Here is a 22274-nt window from a genome sequence, read left to right as displayed (position 1 = left end):
AAACTGGAAGTTCAAAAATGCCAACGTGGCACGTGTTTGCAAACTGAACTGAAATAATGTAAAAAACACTTTCATGAGAAAACTTCACCCGTAAAGTCCAGCTTAAGGGATGCATTAAGGAATCACTTATCTTCACCTGCTACTTTTAATTTACCCCAGTTTGAATGCAGTAAAAAAAGCATGTTTTGTATTGTTGGTATCAAAATAATTGAAATGTTTAGTGCATAATTGCTATTCCTATGGATAATATTATTAGTAAATTTAACATTTAAGTATTTGACATGCCCAGCTGTCTTCTTGTTTTACTTGTATTTCTGAAACAGGGCACAAAGTGTCATAATGAAGGAATAATTCAAGATAAAATACAAAATATATTTGGACTAGATTTTATTTTGAATATTTGAATAAAATTAATAGCAACATTCCTGTGGTATTTGTTATGATGGACATAATCACACATATTTCAATATTTATAGGGCTTTTTAGAGCCGGTTTTACTTCCATCATCAGTTGCTACCTACTTGATACTTAGAACATGCTCTTTAATGGTATTTATCATAAATCAGTGAAACCAGTTGTTTTGACCCAGCTGGTCATTTTGAGAAATGAAAGATAAACTATTATACAATTTGTAAAATTGAAATAAATTTAAATTTATAAGTTTAAAAAGTCTCTACATAACTTAGTAAAATTGCTTTTGTGAATACCTGATGCCACACAGACTGTTAAGTCAACTACGTTATATTGCAAGTTATTTGAATCTAGTTAAATTATTAGGTCATTTTGCATAACCTTCAACATTGTTTTATATGTTAGTAAAAGTTCTTGTACTATCCTTTAGAAGATGGACCAATCCATACCAAGAGTGAATTTAATTCAAGAAAAAGTAGCAACTATAAGAAATCCATGCCTTAGAAGGTGATGGTATGATTCTTTCCCTCTTACATAACTATAATAATTTGGAACTCCACTGTAGGAACACAGAGATTGACTTTAATTAGAATAACTTTTTTGTTTGTTTGTTTTTGTAGTGTAATATAATATAAACTTCTGAGAGGTAAGAACTAAATCCAAGTAATCTTTGTACTTTCTTTACAATGCTTAGAACAAATGGATGTGAAAATCTTGCTTGGCAAATGGTTACTGAATTAGAAAAGTACTAGAGAGAATGTTTTTATTGAATTTCATGCACACTCATAAGTAATATGATATATATACGACATATATGCATATATTTTTCTTTCGCTGTATGTAACACAAGAACCAAAATTCAATTATCACAGAAGAATCAACTATAGTACATTTTATGTAACTTCAAGTTGCATTTTTTTCTGTAAGGTTTTAAGATATGATATCTAAGAAAAAAGTAAAATTCACTGGCTTTGAATGTTCTTTTTCAGAAAAAGTTATTTTCTAACTGTCCTAAACAGGCTAAGGCATAAAATTCTGAAAGTAAGACAATAGTGTATGTTTCTCCTAATTTCATATTTCTAAAAAGAAAAGAGACTCAAATTAAACTATATTTAACTTCGTGGATTTTTATTTTTACTTTAATATCAATGCTGAAACCACATAAGAAATACAATCTTGTAACTAACTTACAAGTTGATGGTATGAAATATAATAAAATTATTGCCTAGCAGCATGTCTTTAAGCATTTTTATATTAACAAAAAAGATTTATGGCAATTTGTTCTTTTCAAAGTACAACCCTAACTTTTAAGACCCTGATATTTTGGCATATTTGAGGATCAAACATTCTTTTTATTTATTGTTTGTCTTCTAAGCCTTGACCTTAGAGAATGCAAATTGCTGCTGTGAATGGATTAATTTTACTCTCTATCAGAATAAATATACTTAGAGACTTTCTCAGTCTTGAAACTGTGAGTATTAATACATTATGAATCGCTTCTTTCTTTCTCAAAGGAAGTAATTGCAGGTTAAGTCTCTCCTCTTTTAATCATTTGTATAAAGCAAAATAATATTTATGAATACTATTCTTTCTATATAAAATAAAGGCATACTAGTTTAATGTCATATATCTTTATTTAAATAAAAATTTCATCTTTTTACTGAATCCAGACACAGTATATGCATGGAAAAAAAAGAAAACAATTTTAGTCTGAGAGAATAAAAAGAATTCTGAACAATATGATTCTGAAAAAATGAGACATGAATGCTTTTCTGATTATTGGTAAATGATTCAACAAGACAAATGCTGATAAACTAACTGAAATATTGCATCTTGTTCATTGAGTAGGCTTTAAATTTTGAAACTGTCACATGTCAGAAAAATATAGTGCAACACTGCTAGAAATCAAAAGGAAGTACATTCTAAGTGCAATTGCATCCTAGGCTTAACATAGATAACCATGACTATATTTTAAATAAAATGTTAGCTTTATAAAGAAATTTGTTTACGCAAAGTATGTTTACGCATGTAACTCTTACCTGAGTGAAGAGAATTGAGCAAACATAAAAGAAGCTAACAATTTTTAAGAGACATGTAACATACGGCATTTTGTGGGCATGCTGTGTGTGTGTGTGTGTATATATATAATTTATGATATATATACACACACACACACATACAATCACCACACACACATATATATAGGTAAACATATGAGTCAAATGGCATCTGAATTCTTTTTTGCCATCAATGTTTTAACCATTAATAATCATGTCAAACTCATGAATCTAGCTAATTTGTCAAAGACGATGATCTGTATTTTATACTCATTTTTTAGATGAGTTTTTACTTAAGATGTCCATTATCTTCTAGACATGGCAATAGACAGCATCCAACAGTACTAAACATGTGATGTATGTTTTATATGAGAAAAAATGCGTGTATTTTTTTTTTTTTTTCTTAAAGCCAAGAGGAAAAAAAAAAAAAAAAAAAAAAAAAGCAGATTATGACTGCCTCAATTTCTGACCAGGTATATAGATATATATATTATGACACAGGGCTTGATTGGCTCATTTAAAACAATACAATTATGAACTGTATACTGTAGCCTGAATTGTAAGTCAGTGGCAGGGGGGGACTAAGAAATTCAGGTTAATCAGCGCATTATTGTTACTTTGAAGTAACAGTTTCCAGGCACTGTGCGCAGGATTTCTAACTGAGCGTAAGTCCTAGAACCAATCTAGTTTTCCTCTCTATTTATTATCTCAAAACTTTTTTTTTCCTGCCTTTCGCCCTTCCTTCACACTTAAAACAACTGCCTTCTAGTCTATATTTTAAGTGAAGCATCCTTGGTGTTTTATGGATATCTCTAAAGATGTAAACACGTTCAAGTAAAAGCATCAGAAAACTTGATTTTAAACTTTGATTTTAGAAATATTCTTTATGTTAGGAATTATGACTGAAATAACTTCCTTTGGTGATGTACCAATTAAAAATTTTTCCCTTGCAAGTCTAGTTTAATTTCAAAAGTAAAAAGTATACGAAATAGATTTCAACATGGTTTATATTTTTAAGATAATATTATACATTCCTTCAATTGTATAACGAGTGTCTTCTTGAACGATTTTTCTTTAATTGATTATTAATGAAGTTTATAGATTTACTGTAAGCCAACATTTAAAAATGAAAATTTAATTATAAAAGGTCATGGAAATATATTTGACAGTATATATAAAAGAGATTTTGAATAAAATTATCAGATAATGAATCATTAAACATTTCTCAGAATATTATTTAGACACAATGATTTATATCATAATTGTCATAATGTAGCCTTTTATTTGACAACTGAGTTTATAAACTCTAAAATGAGTTTGCAAGTGCCCATGTGGTCAATGAATATCAGTAAGAGTGGCAAAATGAGTATCAAAATCAGATTTTACTCTTTTAAGTGCCAATATATAAACTCCACACATGGTATCTTTTTAGAAATGATCTGCATACATTTAAGTTGGCGTGGACACCTTCAAAGAGAGGCAGAGGTGTATGAATTCCTAATGAGGATGAGAGTACAGTCACCAATCAGAACCCTTCCTCACATTCTCGAAATCTCTTGTATTTCACATTTCTCTCCACGCAGCAGAATTTTTGACGTGGGGCATTTCTTGCTCTCCTCTCTTTCCTTCCAATTTACTGTAAGGCATTAAGTGAAACGTCTTCAGCTACGGTGTGTGGCACAAAAACATCGCAGCGGAGAAATGCATGGAATGGAAGAGTCCTTTCCCTTCCAAAACTCTGTAAGCGTCAAACGCCAACCCTTGGCTCCTTCATCTCCTGCTCCTCTGACTTGTCAGTGTGCCATTTCCCTCCTGTGCCTTCTGCCCAATTGGAAAATACCGTCTATCCTTCACAATCCGCTACTTTCTCTCCTCTGTTCACATTTCTCCATTGCCATCAACATTTTTTCAAAATATTCCGACGGGTTTTGAAGTGGGGGTTTCAACTTCCCTCGACTGTGACAGCTGAAGTCCCTTCAAGAAAGAAAAATGATGTTGGAAATAATAGTAACAAATAAAGTATCACAGAAATCCCCACCCAAGCGATATGATTTCCTTCACGCGCCCTTAACCAACCCGTTAAGTTTAGCCTGACAGCATCCCTCCCTCCTCTCGGTTCCTCGCCTGAAGAGCCGCCTCCACCTGCGAGCGGCGCAGGCATTTTCGTTGTCTACTAACCCCCTCTAGCGCCGAACTGGCGGCATCCGAGCCTCGGCTGGGCTTGGCCGGGCTCTGCAGCGCTCCCGGCTCTGTCCCTGCTCTGGGCGCCCGCCTCGGCCGCGGGGCGAGGTGGCGGGGACCGCGGACGCCGAGGGTCCTCCCAGTCAGCACGCCGTGTTACCCCGGCCCTGGGGCTGGGGCCGCGGAGTCCCACCAAGTGGCCCGCACCGCGGCTTCAGGGCGACCCGAGCGCGGGGAGGGAGTTGGTGCCGCGAGGGGGCGGCTCGTGCGGGGAGAGCCGTCCGCCCACGGCGCCCCTGCGCTGCTGTGGATGTGGCCACGCGCCACTCGGCCCTTGGACTGCTAGGAAAGCGCGGCCCGACGCCACCACGCCGTGGACGCTTGGGGACCCCTGAATCTCAGCGTCAAGGCTGCGACGATGCTCGTGACCTCCACCGCGAAGTCACCTCCGCAAGGCGACGCAAAGACCTCGGCGAGCCCGGGCGCCGTGCACCCGCCACTTTCCAGACTGATGTGATCCCCTTTTGCTGCTTCCTCCCCGCGTTTTGCTTTTCTAGAACTGGAAGCCGCGGAGGCGGCTACTGCGCTGAGGCGCTCGCTCTGGTGGTCAAGTTTGGGCGACCCGCGCGGAGGGTCGGGCTGACCGCCGCCGGCGAGCTCTCCCCGGACGGGAGCGCCTGTCCGCGGCACTCATCTCCTCCAGCGGTGGAAATGGGGAGAAGTAAGTGGGAGGCAGTGTCTGGAGCTGACTCCTCTTAAAACGGTCGGCGCCGCTGCTATGAAATGGGCGGCTAAGTGCTTGTGGGACTAAGGGCGGCCTCAGAGATGCCCGGAAAGCGGCTGCCACGGCCAGAGCGCGGAGCAGACGCGGCCGAGTCGGAGGTGTGCGCGGCGCGAGCCGCTGCCCACGCCGCTCAGGCCAGGGGCTGAGGGCTCAGTCCGCACCCTGCTCCAACCACTCGCAGCCCCATTGAGCCGCCTCGTCCGCCTGGCTCTCCTCGCACCAGCCAGAGGAAAGTTCCCGCGACCCCCACGCCTCTTCACAGCTGCTGCGCCTCCCCTGATTTTGGCTCCGCAAGTGCTCACTTGAGTCGCGAGAGGTCCTCGGGCCGCCCCAACTGCCCGCCCCACCTGGCAGTCCCTCCCCGCCCCGTCCTCGCGGTGAGGCGCTCCCCGCCCCTTACTCCCCTCCCCCAAACCACAGCCCGAGCTCGCTCCTGCGCGCGCGCTCTCTCGGGCCCAAGTGAATAGTCCTCGCGCGAGCGGGACACTGTGGTGGATGCAATTCTCCTCGCCTCCAGCCGCGAGGAGCTCCCCTGCGCCGCAGGCAGCGTCTTCCTCCGAAGCAGCTGCACCTGCACCTGGGCAGCCTGGACCCTCGTGCCTTGTCCCCGGGACCTCGCGCGGGGGGCGGCCCGGGACACCCCCTGCGGGCCGGGTGGAGGAGGAAGAGGAGGAGGAGGAAGAAGACGTGGACAAGGACCCCCATCCTACCCAGAACACCTGCCTGGGCTGCCGCCACTTCTCTTTAAGGGAGAGGAGAAGAGAGCCGAGGAGAACCATGAGGGGCTGCGAAGTCCGGGAATTTCTTTTGCAATTTGGTTTCTTCTTGCCTCTGCTGACAGCATGGCCAGGCGACTGCAGTCACGTCTCCAACAACCAAGGTAAGGGACGGGGCGGAGGAGCGGGAGTGGGTGGGAGGAGGAGGGTGTTTGGAGAACCAGGGCACTGGTTGCCTCCTGCAGGTAACTTTGTCCAGAGGTCAGCGTCTCGTGGCTCGCCACACGAGGGGGTCGAGGATGTCCCCTTACCATAGCGCCCTGTCTACACCGCCCGGGACGGTGACCCCACGGGCTAGGATACCTTGTGCTTCTAAATGTCTTTAAATGGTAGCGTGAGCATATCAGCTGCATTTGGGTCCCACCGCTGGCGCCCGTGGGACCGCTCCCCGCTGCGCTGTCTCCACCGGAGGTCAGGCTCTGTGGCACAGACTTAATAGAGACTTCTGGCTCTTGGTGGTCACTCATCTCAGGGGAACGTGTGGGTTCTCCCATATGCCTTCTTGAAAGGCAGGGTGCTCCCGCTGTGCCCCGTGATCAGTTATCAGCCCTTCCCTTCCCCTCCGGTGAGTCTGTAGCCCTCGCCCAGTCTCAGTCCCCATGCTTCATCTACCATCCGGGCCACCGAGGTAGACTTACTCGAAATTCTTCCTAGACCAGATGTCCCAGATCTGTGTTGGGGTTTCATATTCTTGCGGGCGGGGAGTAGAAAAGCGTTTAGGGTGAATTTCCAAGTTGTGGATATCCTATTCATGAAGTCAAGTCACTGACAGATTTCTTGGAGGGCTTTGTTTCGGTGGGTAAAGTGGTAAAGTGGAGGTGAACAATGTGTAAAAGTGATGGAAAACCCTTAGAATATTTGAGCATTTTCCCTTTTCTATTCACACAGCCTTCATGAAATATATCTCATTGTATTTTTGCTGTGAATAAAGATCTATAAGAATTACCACCGGCATATTCTAAGTCCTTTCAGACTAAGCATGAAACAACCATAAAAGTTTTCCAGCATGTACCTGGCTAGATATTCTCTCATTCGTGCTCTAATGACCAACCGATGTGTCCCTTCAGGTATTGTGTGTGGTGGTCAGTTATAGTTATCATTTAACATATAAGGCATATGTTTCAGAGTCTCGAAGTAATTTGCAGGTATAAAAATGGAGGCCAGATGGCTTGAAAGTGTTTACTTTTTGTGTGACAAGGAAAAGGTTAAGGGAGAAAACAAACAACACAGCATTCTTTTTTTGTCGTCAACATATATGGCCATTTTACTGAGAAATATTCAGCATCAGAATAAAATATAATTATTAAGTTGTTCTCATTTATACAGTGAAACTCTGGCATATTTTCCTAATTATTACAGTTATTTTAAACTGACAGAATGCAATCACAAGTAAGTGAATTTGGAAACCATACATAACCCTCATGACTTTGAAGATAGATCACATAATAGATACCAGTTACAGTGTTTTGCTGTAGTGGTATATACCATGACACTACATCCTCATTTGTTTTCAAAGACTATTGGTATAAAATATTGAATAGATAGTTACTTCATTTCTGTGAAGATAGAAGATTGTTTAAAAAAAAAAAAAAGGTGTAACGATTACCCTTTTTTGTTATAAGGAGAGAAAACAATTTTTAATAATTGGAAAGTCAGACATTGATATTGTACTTTATAATAGTAAAAGGAAATGCTAGAGATGAATACTTTGAGAGTCGAGTGTACTAGAAGTTTATAACAGTTGTTCGCGTGCAATAATTTCCCCAAACAACGTTTATTTATTTAAATACCTATGATACATCAGTAACTACCATAGGCCCAGGGGATACTAACATAAATAAAACAGATAACTGAATCTACAAATGACCCTAAAGTGCCATTCTGCTAAAATATGTCCTGTTAAAGCATGACCTTTCAGACATTCATAGTAAATTTAAAAGCATTAAGATGTTATTTATTAACCTCTTCTAGTAATTTTTATTTGCATATCCATTTTAATGACTTTCTCGTAGTATTTACAGAAGTTTGATCTAGAATATATGCCAAGCATATGTAATTTATTTATTTTTATTAATTATCTCAACTTAGTGAATGAGTATTATCCAATTTTCCCATCAGTTCAATAGAAGCATTAAAGATTGTCTACTTAAACTCTTAATTTGAATTTGTGTTGATACACTGATAGCACAGGTTGTGCATAAGAGTACAGTGGGCAAAATAGTACCTGAAGGTTAAATTGAATAAAATTTAGGTGACTTCTTCAAAAGAACATTATAAAGTATAGTCAGAATTTTTATCAGACAAAAATGATTATTTATAAACTGATGCTTTTACAGTCTAAAGTCATAGTGAATAGAAATTTTTCCTGATAATGAGATAACTTTCAAATATTGAAATCATCACACTAATGGTTAATAAAATGCTGTTTCTAAATGTTATTCTTAAAAGCATTTTAGGGATATTTTCCTTATTTATAGTTTCATAATAGGTACAATAAATCAAAGCATCTGTTTTTAAACATGGAAAACATGAGACATAGAATTATATGTACTCAACTTGGAAAGATTAATGTTAAATAGAAATTTGATTTATTATACACATAAAAATAAACAGTAATATCCATATTTAGTTTTGAGAAGATAGTTTTAATTGTCCAATAATTTTCACTTTAAAGGCTAATGGAATTAATGTTTTAATTTTGAAATTTGTTATTTTATAGAAGGTAAAGTTACATTTATGTGTAACTTCTTCCTGATTAAAGATATTCACAAAGTAAAATTTTAATGTTATATATCTGTTTTACCAAATTATATGACATCCTTTCTGGCTGAAAAGAATGGATTCACCTTTCCCACAACTCCCACCCCAATCCCCATTTTTCCATATATAAGAAAGGTAAAATGATGATGATAATGACAAAAAAGTAAACTACCTCATTCTTTTAACATGGTGCTGACAGTAACTTGACTGTAGAAAGGATCTCTTCTCTTGTCGTTTAACTGTGTGAAGCTGACTGTAAAGATGAAATAAATCAATTTCACTCTCTCTTCCTATTAACCAAACCTCCTTGAATCGATCAGAAGGTACAGGTGCTTCCTAGATCACTTCATCTGATTGAATAAGTGGAAACATGAATTGTGTTTAAATCTTTCTCATAGTCCATTAATTTTCCCTATATTTAAAACCACAGTATTAATTAAGTGTTGGTAATTTTTATTTTAAAAAGATTTTATCTTTTCAAGGAATATAGCCTTTCATTTCTGTACTAGACACTTATATGAATGTAAAACACAATCTTGCTTCATGTATAAGCTCACCATTTATCATATATCACAGTGGCCAGTAGACACCGGGGATCCATTTATTCAAAGATTATTCTGCAGCAAATACAACTTTATAGCCTAAATGAGTTGATGCATATCTAAGGGTGTGGCCCATGCTTTTAAAAATAATCAATTGCATACTCAAATAATTCAATTAAGTCAAAATATGGTATGGTTAAATGAGTCTAGTGAACTTATTTTATTACCAATACTTTGTGAATCGATTTTCCCCCCAGGCAATTCAATGACAAACAAAATAAACAAGCAAAACAATAGTGTAGTTGATTTCATTAAATTTATTAATTTGAGTGAATCAACTGCATAATCCACTGAGTTGTATGTAAATACAAGTAAATATAAGCAGAAAAACATCTGTTTAACAAAATTCATGGCCTAAAATTAGTTTTATCCATAAGTTTTATTCACAAACTCTGATTGAATATTGTTATTATATTTATAGAAATGGAGACATTGAGGAAATTTTTGAAGAATGTTCAAAAGTGAACCTTGAAATACTGAAAATATTAAAATTTTGTTAAATTAGGAACACTGGATTACTTGGAAAGAATGTTTCTAAAAGACCATTTAGAAGAAATTAGTTTTTGAGGATAAACTATGTATAGATGTAAGGGTTTCAGAAATTGTTATCAGATCACTTCTTGTTAGTCATAAGTATAAATACAACTTAGAATATAATTTTATTATACATTTACAATATAAAATAAGTAATTGTATAATTAATCATTATTGATTAGCATCCACAGTACAGAGATAAAATGTTTTCATGCAGCTCCAGCAGTGATCATCTAAGTGTTGTTTGTTCTGGTCCTGGGGTAATACTATATCTAGAAAAAATTTTCTTGCACAGAAATTATACATAATCCTCAAGGAACTCTTCTTCAAACAAAAAATGACATAGATGAATATAGTTAAAGTTAATATAGTATTCTTGAGTATAGCACTTCTATATGAATTTCCTAAGGGAAATGTATATATCTTTTGGTACAGGGTAAATTAATGATTAAATTACATCCTTTTACTTCTTTGTTACTTTTACATCACAGAGTAAGTGCTAACAAATATTAGAGTAGAAAGCCTTTTGTTTCTTTGTTTCTTCACTAATCATTGCTAGTATAAACGACTAGTATAAACAACTTAAGTACAAATGATACAAATTTCCCTCTACCAACCCTCTTTCTCTATCACAATTTCAGTAACTCTCTCTCTTTCTCGTTTCCTCTCCTACCTCTCACACACAACTGCTTCTGACTACATGCTTCATTTGTTCTAACTGGTGAAAGAATAGATCCCACTTCACGCTGTTCATCAACCAGGAATAGAAATTTTTTCATTGTACCCTTGACTCACCATCTTGGGATTACAAACATGCTGGAAATCAATATATATATAGTTAGGTGACTATATATATTGGTTGACTTTGTGTAACATGCATTGTCAATCGTGTAATCAAACTAAATTAATACAGGATCAAATTGCATATCTCTACAGAGTTCTATTCAACTTGTAATTTAATCAGACTGACATTTAAACAAACTGAAGATATATTCTGTTCTTGCATTATCTTATTGAGTATTGTTTTCTGTAATCTAAAATTTAGATTATGGATTTAAAAGAAAAGATAAATAAGGCATGTGCTCTCATGGAATTTGGGTAAATAAATAAAACAATAAAGGTTGTAAGAATTATGTATGGACGAAGCAACAAAGGCATTAAGAAGTAACAGGGGAGATGTGCTATTTGAAATGGGACAGTTGGAAAGACTTTGAAGGTAACATTGAAACCTCATTCTCAGGAAAGAGAAAGACCTCTTTCTGCAGAGTGGGAAGAAGTGCATAACACGTAGTGGAAACTGCCTGAGCAAGGGTCTTGAAGAGAAATGAGCTTGACACACTTGAAAAACTGAGTCCGGGGTCACTGAAACTTACTTTGCAAGGAAGAGAGTTGCAGAAAGTGAGGTCTGAAAGATAGTCAGGAACCAGAGTCCTCAGAGTAGAATAAGATCCATGTTAAGAAGCTGAGTTTTTATATTATCCCAGGCAAAACATGAATCTATAGGGAGGTTTTGACCAACTGAGTAAAATGAACCAACTTACTTTTTAATAGTACCATGACTAGTGAGCGAAAGCTTAATTAGGAGATAACAAGAGTAGAATTGGGAGTCAGTTGCAGTTGTCTGGACGAAGTGTATGGTGGCCTGGCCTAGAGTGGTGGCAGTGGAGATGGAGAGAAGAAGATGGTTTTGAAATATGTTTTGTAAATAGAATTCATGGGAACATCTTGTCTTTATAGAGAAATACATGCAAGAAGCCCAGATAAATTTTTCATTATTCCCCATTAAAATTACCTTACTAAATATTGATAATTGTCAAGGGATAGGGAAGATGGAGTAGAACAAAACTATGTAGCAAGGCAGAGACGTGTATTTTCCACTTTATTCAGTTCAAACGATAATTTAAAACATAATTTTAATAGGGCAGTTTTGTTATTTCAAACCATTGTACATATGGTAAATTCATTTGAATCAACAAATGCAATTTGATTTGTTTCTGACATGGTAACTTTTTATATGTAGTTGTTTTTTGTCAGTGGATGACTGCACAAGTTTGTAGGGACATCTTCATTAGGCAATATAGTAAGCCAACAGAGTCTAGGTTTTGGCTAATAAAGAGCAATATTTGAGGATTTGACATATGTACCAGTTTTATTCATCTCTGTTATGATCAAATTACTGTTATTGAAAACACAAATTCTAAGTGATCCTGGATATAGAATGATGTGTTTTCAGGTCCTTTCAATTATACTTATCTCTTTATTTTGTTTAAGTGAAGAAGAAATGTTCAGCAAGACCTAGGAAATGAGATTTCAGGGTATGTGATATTTTTGGGGATGGAGTGAGGGAAGAAACTGTTATACTTTTAAGTAAACAATAGTAAATTTTATGCAATTAAAAATTTTATCTGAGCAATTGATTATTGATTATTTTGAGTTACCTTTTAATACTACTACATGAAAATAATTATTAAATATAGAGAACATAAAATTCTTAACACTGTTATACACTGTTTTTTAGAAAATTCATATTCTGGAGATACTTTATTTAAATGTTTCTAAATATATTTAAATATATATCCAAATGCAGTAAATCTTACATTTTACTTTAGTGCTTTAAAATGTTCTAGAAAATACTATTTTTATAGTTATTTCCTTTAAATAAACTGTATAACTTCTATAGGCTGTACAGTTTCAGTTTTAATTATAAATTATCTAAAACAAAATGATTAATTATTTAAGCAGATATTTATTGCCTGCTATATGGCTAGGCAGTGTATTTGCCATAAAGGTTCAAAGAAAACTTTTTTTCGCAGAATATATGATCCAGTAAAGAGTTTACAGTCTGTTTCTAGATCTGATAGGAAGAATTTCTGTTTCCTCAAAATCAAATTAATGAAGTATAAAAGCTTTAAAAACATATTTGTTATATGACAGTATTTACCAGATAGTCCAAATAATAAAGAAGAGTTATGTACCATTTATTTAAAAATATCTATTATTTTATTACATTTTATTTTAAAGTTAAGATAATAAGTCACTCAGCAACCATGGATTTAATACCAGGCATTATGCTAAGTATTGAGGTTACACAAAGATTATCTTCACATTCTGTGGTCTTGAATCTCAGTTTGCATACTGACATTTTATATTTTGAGTGATCGATATTTATTTTCCATTACTTGATGATTTCTATAAGATGACGAATTTTAGTAAATGATGTTGCATGGGAGAAAGGGAAGAGAGTAAAGAATTGCTGTGTACCGTTTGTGTTTTATTTGTAAATTGCTTCACAAGACTCTTCTGATGTTATTTGTATGATTTGACAGATATTCTACTTAATTACATAAAAATGTATAAATATGCATTTTTACAAATATGTTCATATGTACAAAAGATAAATATTTCACACATTTAATGACTTACCGTGGACTGATGTGTGAGTTGAGCTTTTGTTCAAAATATGTTACACTGGCATTTTTTATATATTTTGGTGTGCTTGTTTTTGGTGGATTAATTACTAAAAAGTGTAATTCATGTTGAAGATGCTAAGTTTCCCATTTCAAATAGTAGCAATTGTATGTTTTAACTGAGCTTTGTGAGAATTGGGATGAAAGTGTGTATTTTCACTCCAGGTCCTAAAAAATATATTGAGTTAGTTTCCCAGGATTCTGAGTCCTCCAGCTTTTGGCCTATTTGGTGACCTGTGCTTGATACATGTAATGGACAACTCATTGTGCTTCCTACTATTTCACTTTGTAACTTCAAGTGTAAAAGGCATACTTTTTGATCAGAGGAAATATGAAACAACATTGCCTTAGAAAATGGATGTTAAGGAGATACGAATATTTAGTCTATTATTTTACTCTTGTAATGTTAGGTATCTTTTGGCTATCTGGATAAAAAGTAAGATACTTTTATATATAATTTAAAAGTATATTTTAAATAATTTTTATGTAATTTATTATGTTAATTCACTAATCACAGTAAATTATATGTTCTTTCAGGTGACTGTACTATAATATGATACTTGTATTTTGAGCTACACGAGTGTTGCAAAGAGAAGCACATTCTTAGTATGTAGAGTATAACATCTAGAAATAGTATAAAAGCACTTACTTTTAATATTTAAAAGATCCATAACTTTTACAAGTATAGAAACTTGCCTACTTGTGGTAATTATATTTAGATACATGAAAGCAAGTTAATAAAGATAAATGTTGTGTACTAGGAAATTAAAAAAATTGCATTAATATATATTCTAAGTAAAAATTATCTAAGAATAATTGATATGATTGACCCCGAATTTGAGTGGAATTAGTCTTGGTAGCACCTTAATTTTTATTGTTAAAGAGAGACATATTGTTCCATATGTTTCTATAAAATGACACTAATATTGCAAAACATAATTGAAATTAAATGAGTAAATAGAGAATTTAAGTATGTAGAGGCCAATAAATTAGTTATTCTGAGAACTGATATCTCACACAACTAAAATTGATTTTTAAATACAATGCATAAGGTAAGTAGCTGTAAACATACCAACGATTAAAGGAAAAGAGAGTGAGGAGAAAAGCTGATTCGTGGCACTATTGTTTAAATGATACTGTTCATTAAGGATTCTCTCTGGCTGTGTATATTGAACCATACTCTGGCCTAGGTCCCTTGATATTATTCTAATATATGAGTGTATATTAGAATTGATACTCTAATATCAATTCCTTGATCACAAACAATCTTAGCCAAAACTTTTTTTAACATTAAAAATCTCCTTCTCTTGAGTTAAAATGTACTTAAATAATATTTATCTCATGAAGGCAAGTGAAAATAATTAGTAGTTGCGATGAAGTGTGATAAGAAATAGTTGAACATCAGATTCCATTGTACAAAGTCTTAAAAGAATTTTATCAACTTTTAAAATAAAATGAAATCTATGTATTGGTCCACTTGTTAGCAATCAGCATAATGCCTCATCAAAAAATAAAGTCTGGAATATCTTGGAAAATTGTAGAATACTAGAACATTTAATGAGGAAGTTCATTGTCACCCAGGCTATTTTATATGTTCAGTTTAATGACGGAACAGAGATCTTCATTTTATCTGAAAAGAAACAGAACAACGTTGGAAGTATATACTTTCTTTACATGGTTAGAAAATAAGTAGAAATTAGCATGCTCCAATTTTATTGTTATTTTTACGATACCATAGTAGAGCAAAAAGGTACTTAATAGTATGATAACTTATTGTCTTATTGTGTTAGGGTATAATAACTTCATTTTATAGGTTAGAAAAAAATGTAGTTCACCTAGGTTATTAAAATAACAGCTTGCTAGTTTGTTTAATAAAAATTACACATGTAAGAACCTTTATAATATTCGCTACTTTACGACCAGCAATCTATTTATTTTGTTTATTTTCTTAGATTTTCTAAGAACCCTATTAACCAGAAATGTGGAATTAATTATTTAGTAAATTTATTTTTTAATATTAGTAATCTAAAGTTGTTAATATGTTTATTAAAGCTAAATGTATATATATATTTTAATGCTACCAAGCCTTAAAATCAGATAAAATTTTAAACATACTTCTGTTGTTAAGTTTCTCAAGATACTTCTTCATTGCAATATGTCAGTAGGTTATCTTTGGGTTTTAAAATTTATTCATTTTAGGTTTTTTTTCCTTTTATATAAATATTTAGGTTCTTAATCTCATAGGTTTTATATATAATTTTTTTTAGACTTCTCAAACTAGTTCGACAATAAGCAAATATTCATTCATTTTTTAAATGAAATATTTTGATACCTGTTAATGTTTGATGTGTTGAGAAACAGGAGAGACAAAGGCGGACCACTGCCCCAAATTGTGAGAGCTTACAGTTTAGCTAATGAGGTCAGTAAATAATTAAAACAATTTTTAAACATCAAAGTTAACATGTATTCAGCTGTACAGTTGGTGAATTACCATCTACAAACTATTGTTTAGAGAAATGAAAAGTACTGTTCTCAAGGATCTAGGAACTAATATACAGAGATGTTGAGAGTAAATATTCATTCAGTATATTGGTCATGACCATATGTTAGCCATGATTTGTGTGACTCCTTAAAATGAAATAAGATCTGCTAGCTCCCTCACCCCTGCCCTCCCGCAGAGGACAGTGTGATAAAATTGAAGAGGTATAGCTGAAATTAAAATACAATATAAGATGGATAAAATGAAGAGAAATGATATAAACTTTACATACAAATAAGCTTGAGAACTTGAGAAGCTTGAGTTACACATGGGAAATGAAAATGAATCTCACATTTATCAGGATTTATCATCATGAATATATGAAAATAATTAGAGAATTAAGATGAATGACTCCTCCAGAGACCTCCATTTTTAAGTAACTGAATTAGTTTTTATGCGTTTAAAGATTAAAACTTCTGCATTTAAGGATAAAATATTAATATCCAAGTAAATAATGTTTTAGATTGAGCACAGAACTTTTAAGTAAGTGATGTGACTTGGCTTTTTTTTATAAAAGCTTTATCTTACTCTTTAAAAATGTTTTATTTAGTGATGAGAGCTTTCTTTAAAATATAACAGCACAAAATCTAAATTTTACTAGATTCTGTATGCCTTTGTTTATTGATTATTTTACCTTTAGATGAACATAAAATTGACAATACATGTATGGTTATGATATATCCAATTTAAAATATTTCTTCAAATACCTGTAGTTACTTGTCATCCCCTATCATGTTAAATGTTTTTATTGTAATTTTCTCTTTCCTAACTGTATTAAATATTTGTTTTTAGCAGTATTGCAGAACTTTGGAATTGCTTGTATACTTTAATATTTATCTTTAGAAATTAGGTAAATTGCTGTTTGGTAGAGCCTGTATTTTTATATTTGAGAAGCACATAGAATTAGAAATTGCTGCCAGAACTTGGTGTTTCTAAACAGAGAAAAATCAATAGCAGATTACCCATGATTAGCTGTTGACATTTAGATTTGTACTTTTAGAATGTCAAAAGCAGTGAAAACTATCAATCTAGTTTCTGTATTATAATTATACTCCTATTTTAAATTAAACATTTTATGACCCTTCTTCTCATATATGTGATATAGCCTTTTGGAAATAATTAATTATAATAATTAAAGATATGTTGATAAAAATGATGACCTTTAATAATTATTTAAAAAATTAGAGGTCTACTGATAACGCTAGTAGATTATTCCTCATTTTGAATACATCTAGGTTTTGTGGTTATAATTACAGCACTCTAGTGCAGGCATCATTTTTAAATTATGAAAATAAGTATTTTTATAAGGTTAGAGTAACATATTTCTCCTATAATCTTTATACAGTATCTAGCATGTGGTTATTTATTGCTGTCATAAAAGTTATTTTAATTCTGTGCCAGATTATATATCATAAGTCTTTGACGTGTTTTCTCTGATAGTAGATTATTTACTTAGGCTGTCAGAATCCGACTTACAACCAGACTTTACTAAATGGGACATATTTCCAAAGTTTTCATACCTTAATTCTAAAATATTTTAGATAGACCGTAATACACACATAAGACACTTGTGATATAGATCCCATTTTTTCAAATGCATCTCTAGCTTAGTTAGAAATTCTGCTCTAGATGTGGCACTGGAATATAAGAGACTTAAATGGTACCTGTAAAAAAGAAAACACCAGTTTCCTTTTTAGTATTTTAGTAAATGATCCATTTACTCTCCAAGTTCAAGATTATCCTGTTCAGTGCAGTTGCTTTCAACTTCTGGTTTAAAATATGAAGTTGCTCTATTCCAATGCAAAGATAGAGAATATTTTATGTGCATTGGCTGTTTTCTGTGTCTTTCTATTAGCTGTTCTTAAATTGGAATGATTATAGTTTATGCTTTTATGTCTTAAGTTCTTTATATAGTCCTTATATACCTCATGTTATTTCCAAGTATTTTTCCCAAGCTGTCTTTTAATTATGTTTACTACAGTTTCAAAAACAAAATGGGCTTCAGCCCTCAAGTTTTTTCACTTTTCCTTCTGAGATTTCCTTCTGAAGACTCATGCACATATTGGTCAGTAGGCGATTGTGAAATAAAATATCCATTTACCAATCACTGAATAAGTACTTCATATACTAGTGATAAGCTCCCTGACAATAGGTTAGTTGTACAATTACAACTAATATAACTTATTCCTAAGTGGGTTTCCTTATCTTCCAATTTAAATCAGCCTAAATCCAGTCACCTAATATACATATGAAGAAGAATGTTTGACACCTGCCTGGGTGTAGGTGGATGCCAGAGGGTGGGGAAGGTAAACTCAGGCTTAGGAGGAGCATTTACATGGATGGAAGCTGACACAAAAGCATGGGCATCTGGCTTTACTGCATGTGTGCACTGATCTTAAAGCCTCACACACATATGTAGTCTTCTCATTTGTCCAGCTCTGAGGAAGTTTTCCTTGAGTGGGGAAAGCTGGAAAGCAGTTGAAAGAAAGTTGAGAATTTGAGTAAGAACTAGGATGACTCTCCATGTGAAAGCAAAGAAATTTTCTTTTCCAGTCCTCATTCCTTAACATTGAATATTTTTGGAGTTTATGATTTTTATGGAACAATATGTATTAGTCTTTTTTGTTAATTTTTTGAGTTAAAAGATGTGTAGAGAACACTTGCCTATCCTATTTGACTTCATTTTCTAGATATGTTATGGCTTCAGGTTAATATATCATGCCTCAGAGGATGTTATGATGGCAAGTATTTCTTTTGAAGATATAAAGTGTGCCAGAAAGCAATTATACAGAATAGTGAAAACTGTTCATATACTTGGATCGATTAATTCCACTTTTATGAATTTAAATTCAAGAGAAATGATAAGGAAAAGGCAGGCCAATAATTCTATACAAGGATTTTCATCTCAGCCTTATTTATGAAATGGGAGAATTGGAATCAAAATAAATGTCCCAAAATAGGAAAATGTTTTCAGAGAGATAGCTTTATTTATTTGAAAAAAGACTCTTCAACAAGAGCATGTGCATCAACAGGAGTCCCAGACTCCTTTGCATGAATTAAATGGGTAGACTTGTTGGGCTGCTAAGAGAGAACATAAGAGAAGTGACAGGAAAATAAGGAAAGAAGGCTTGCAAGAACAGTCTAATGGAGATTCAGGGGTTACTTTAGAGTGGCTAAGAAGACAGTTAAAAATTCATGATTATTGTTCTATTTTGGGTTGTCTTTGTGGCTAGGATGTTTACTCTGTCTTCACCCCAACATCTTTACTTTGAAAATTTTGCCAATCTGTTATACTCTGGAAAAATAAGAATATAGAAGAGAGTAATAAAAGTTCTCTGAGAAAAGAAAATCAGTTGCCCCATCCCTGCAAAAGAAACAAACAAACAAAAAACAAAACAAAACAAAACACGAAAAACAAAACAAAACAAAACAAAACCTCCTAAACATATCAGAGTTTAGTTAAGTGGGGTTCTACTAAACTTTTGCCCTATCCGTTTAGGCTGTTCAGAGCAGCAGCTGGGCTAGGAATTTTATTCCCATCTGATACTAAAATGAGTTCCTAATCCCTTCAGAGGAGATAACATGGACCTATTTAACATGACGGCATTCCCACAGAATTTACAAAGAGCAAAGGAATGAAAGAAAACGAAAAAAAGCTACCTATGTGTCCACGATGTGTCCTCTTTCTCTTATCAGGAAACTCAAGTCAAGAGTTTGAGAGGTGGTGTTTAGGGATACAAAAGAAATCTTAAAGGTAACCTTAAGGATATGGAATCCACTTTCATATGCTTTAGACACACCCAGCTCCCCTTCGTTTTTATGAGTGCTTAGGAGTGGCTTGTCCACCTGTCCTTTGTTCCTGGTAATAAACCCTGGAATCAGATATTTGACCATGGTTTCTGGCCAGATTAAAATGGTGAAGTATTTTAGCAAAAGTGAAAGAGATAGGCTGTGTCTGTCTCCATCTGTGTTTTCCTGGATGATCAACACTGTTTCATTCCTGAACACCTCCACAGCTCCATTCTTCTGAGCTTCCTAATCTGTTTTGGTGGTTTTGCACAACCACCAGTCTAGACTGTGCTTGCTGCCTGATATCCAGCTAAGAGCTGACTACACATCCTTCTTGATTTTTAGCAACCGGAGGATTAATTTTTATCACATGCTCTTACTAACAAATGAGTTTCCATTTTTGAATGGCAACACTTGCAGATCTAGAGATAATGCAAAAAATAATGACTTAGACAAAGTTGGGGTGCCTAGGGTCAGGAAATAGATTTCTACGTATAGACGAAGCTCCAGACTCATATTTATTGGCTGTGTTTTGGAGGTTGGAAGTTGTCTCAGCCCAACTTTATAATGGTTGTGAAAGGGTACACTGAGGTATGAAGAACAAGCACCTCACATTTTATCTTAGACTGATAAGGATCATCTGTTTATCAAGAACTTTTGCTTAAAATACATGAAAGTTCCTTTTTAAAAAGAAATTTGATGGGAATAGAGGAGAATCATTCATTTTATGTTTGGAAACTTAAAAGGGAAAAAATTACCCCACATAGTCCAGAAGGTAAGGAGTACAGTTAAATATATAGTCATCTCATTTTACAGATGAGAAAACTGAAGCCTAGGGAGAATGAATAATTACGCTGGGGTCACATAACCAGAAGCAGATCCAGAATTTGAACTCCAGACAGTTTAGTTCCTGTCAAAAAATATGTGCTCTTCCTCACTACAGGATGCTCCTTTTCCAATAAGATTGTACTAGAAATAGCTGAATTAGGAGGAATATGTGCCCTTCATAAGTACCCAGAGGAAAAGAGGTGTGGTCATTTGCTTGCCCTCCTCTTCTTGGGAATTACTGATAATTTTAAAACATTTTGGTATTCAACAATTAGTGCTTTATATATGCAGCAATTTATGGCTGTATAGGAGCTCTCTTCCAGTCTCAAGTGGAAATAGATGTAGTATTAAATGTAGTATCTGCTGCCTATCACCTTGTTCCTTTCCACATTCTGACTTGAAGATTGAAATTCTGTATTAAATGCTGATGAGTATCATATTAATACATGGGAAATGGAAATATATTTGAAATAAATATTGTATGTTATATCTGAGTTACTGAATTTTGCTTAAAATTTCAAAATAGCTTACCTAGCTATTACTGTAGTTCTTATAACCTTTCAGGCAGTTACTTATACCCTGATCTAATACTGTCCGTATGCACATGCACGCGGATGCACGCGTGGGTGTGCACACACACACAAACACACAAATGGTATGCTATTTGCTCCATGAACAAGTTCTCTTTCACTAGAGTGCAGTGCTTCACATAATCCTAAGTATCTCACTTTAGTGCTGTAATGAAAATAACTATAAATTTAAAGTATGTGTACGTTTTTATTTTTTCTGCTATAATTCAGGTCATATTACGTTAAGTATTCTGAATATAACTTGCTTGAGACTAGTTATTAGGAATATCAATTCTAATTTAGGTTCAGAACAAATGGATAACATCAGGTCTTTGTGCTTACAGAGGCTGTTTCTCTGAAAAACTCGAACATGTTTTATATTCAGCAGTCTTTCTCACTAATGCACATATAAAAATGTATTGTATCTCCAGTTGATAGAGGATTTGACATACCAGAAAAAAAAGAAAATACCAAATACTTTTCAACTGTGCATATTAACTTAATTCTACCACTTCTTCATTTTTATTCCACCTCTCTAAGGTAACTAAGTAGCATAAATTACTGTACTTATTTTACTAATGGAATTTATATGAACGTTAAGTTACTTGGCAAAGCTGATAGGGCAAATTGGTAACCACAAAGGAAAAATAAAGCAGGTTTTAGGCCTGTTTGATCCATGTACTTTCTATTAATGAACGGGAAAGAGAATTTCAGGAAAACTTCTAGAATATTAAAATGTAAATATATTACATTTAAATATTATTTATCTTTAAGTCTTGAAAATATTTAAACACATTGAATCTGTATCTTTTGTAAATAATCTGTTTTAAAAATAGTAGAAAGATTATTTGGAGAACAATTTTTAGGGGCAAGGGGAAATGGGGGGACATTGATCACAGGATATATAGTTACAGTTAGAAAAGAGAAGTTCAAGAGATCTGCTGTACAGCATGGTAAGCATAGTTAATGATGATAAA

At 34.7% G+C, this 22274-nt stretch overlaps 1 protein-coding gene across 2 annotated transcripts in view; it reads left to right on the top strand.

Moving 5' to 3' along the window:
* The first annotated feature begins 5891 nt into the window (after positions 1 to 5891).
* The window catches only part of EPHA6 (EPH receptor A6), a 960105-nt gene continuing 943722 nt past the window's right edge, over positions 5892 to 22274 (top strand). For both annotated transcript variants that reach the window (XM_017889953.1, XM_017889954.1), the window contains exon 1: positions 5892 to 6313. In XM_017889953.1, the coding sequence (XP_017745442.1) occupies positions 5929 to 6313 (385 nt within the window). In that variant the 5' untranslated portion in view covers positions 5892 to 5928. The remainder of the gene's footprint in view (positions 6314 to 22274) is intronic.

The sequence above is a fragment of the Rhinopithecus bieti genome, unplaced genomic scaffold (genome assembly GCF_001698545.2).
Source record: "Rhinopithecus bieti isolate Rb0 unplaced genomic scaffold, ASM169854v2 scaffold_18644, whole genome shotgun sequence".
Lineage (NCBI taxonomy): Eukaryota > Metazoa > Chordata > Mammalia > Primates > Cercopithecidae > Rhinopithecus > Rhinopithecus bieti.
Note: the sequence above shows the minus strand (reverse complement) of the source record. Positions and strands in the feature narration are given on the sequence as shown.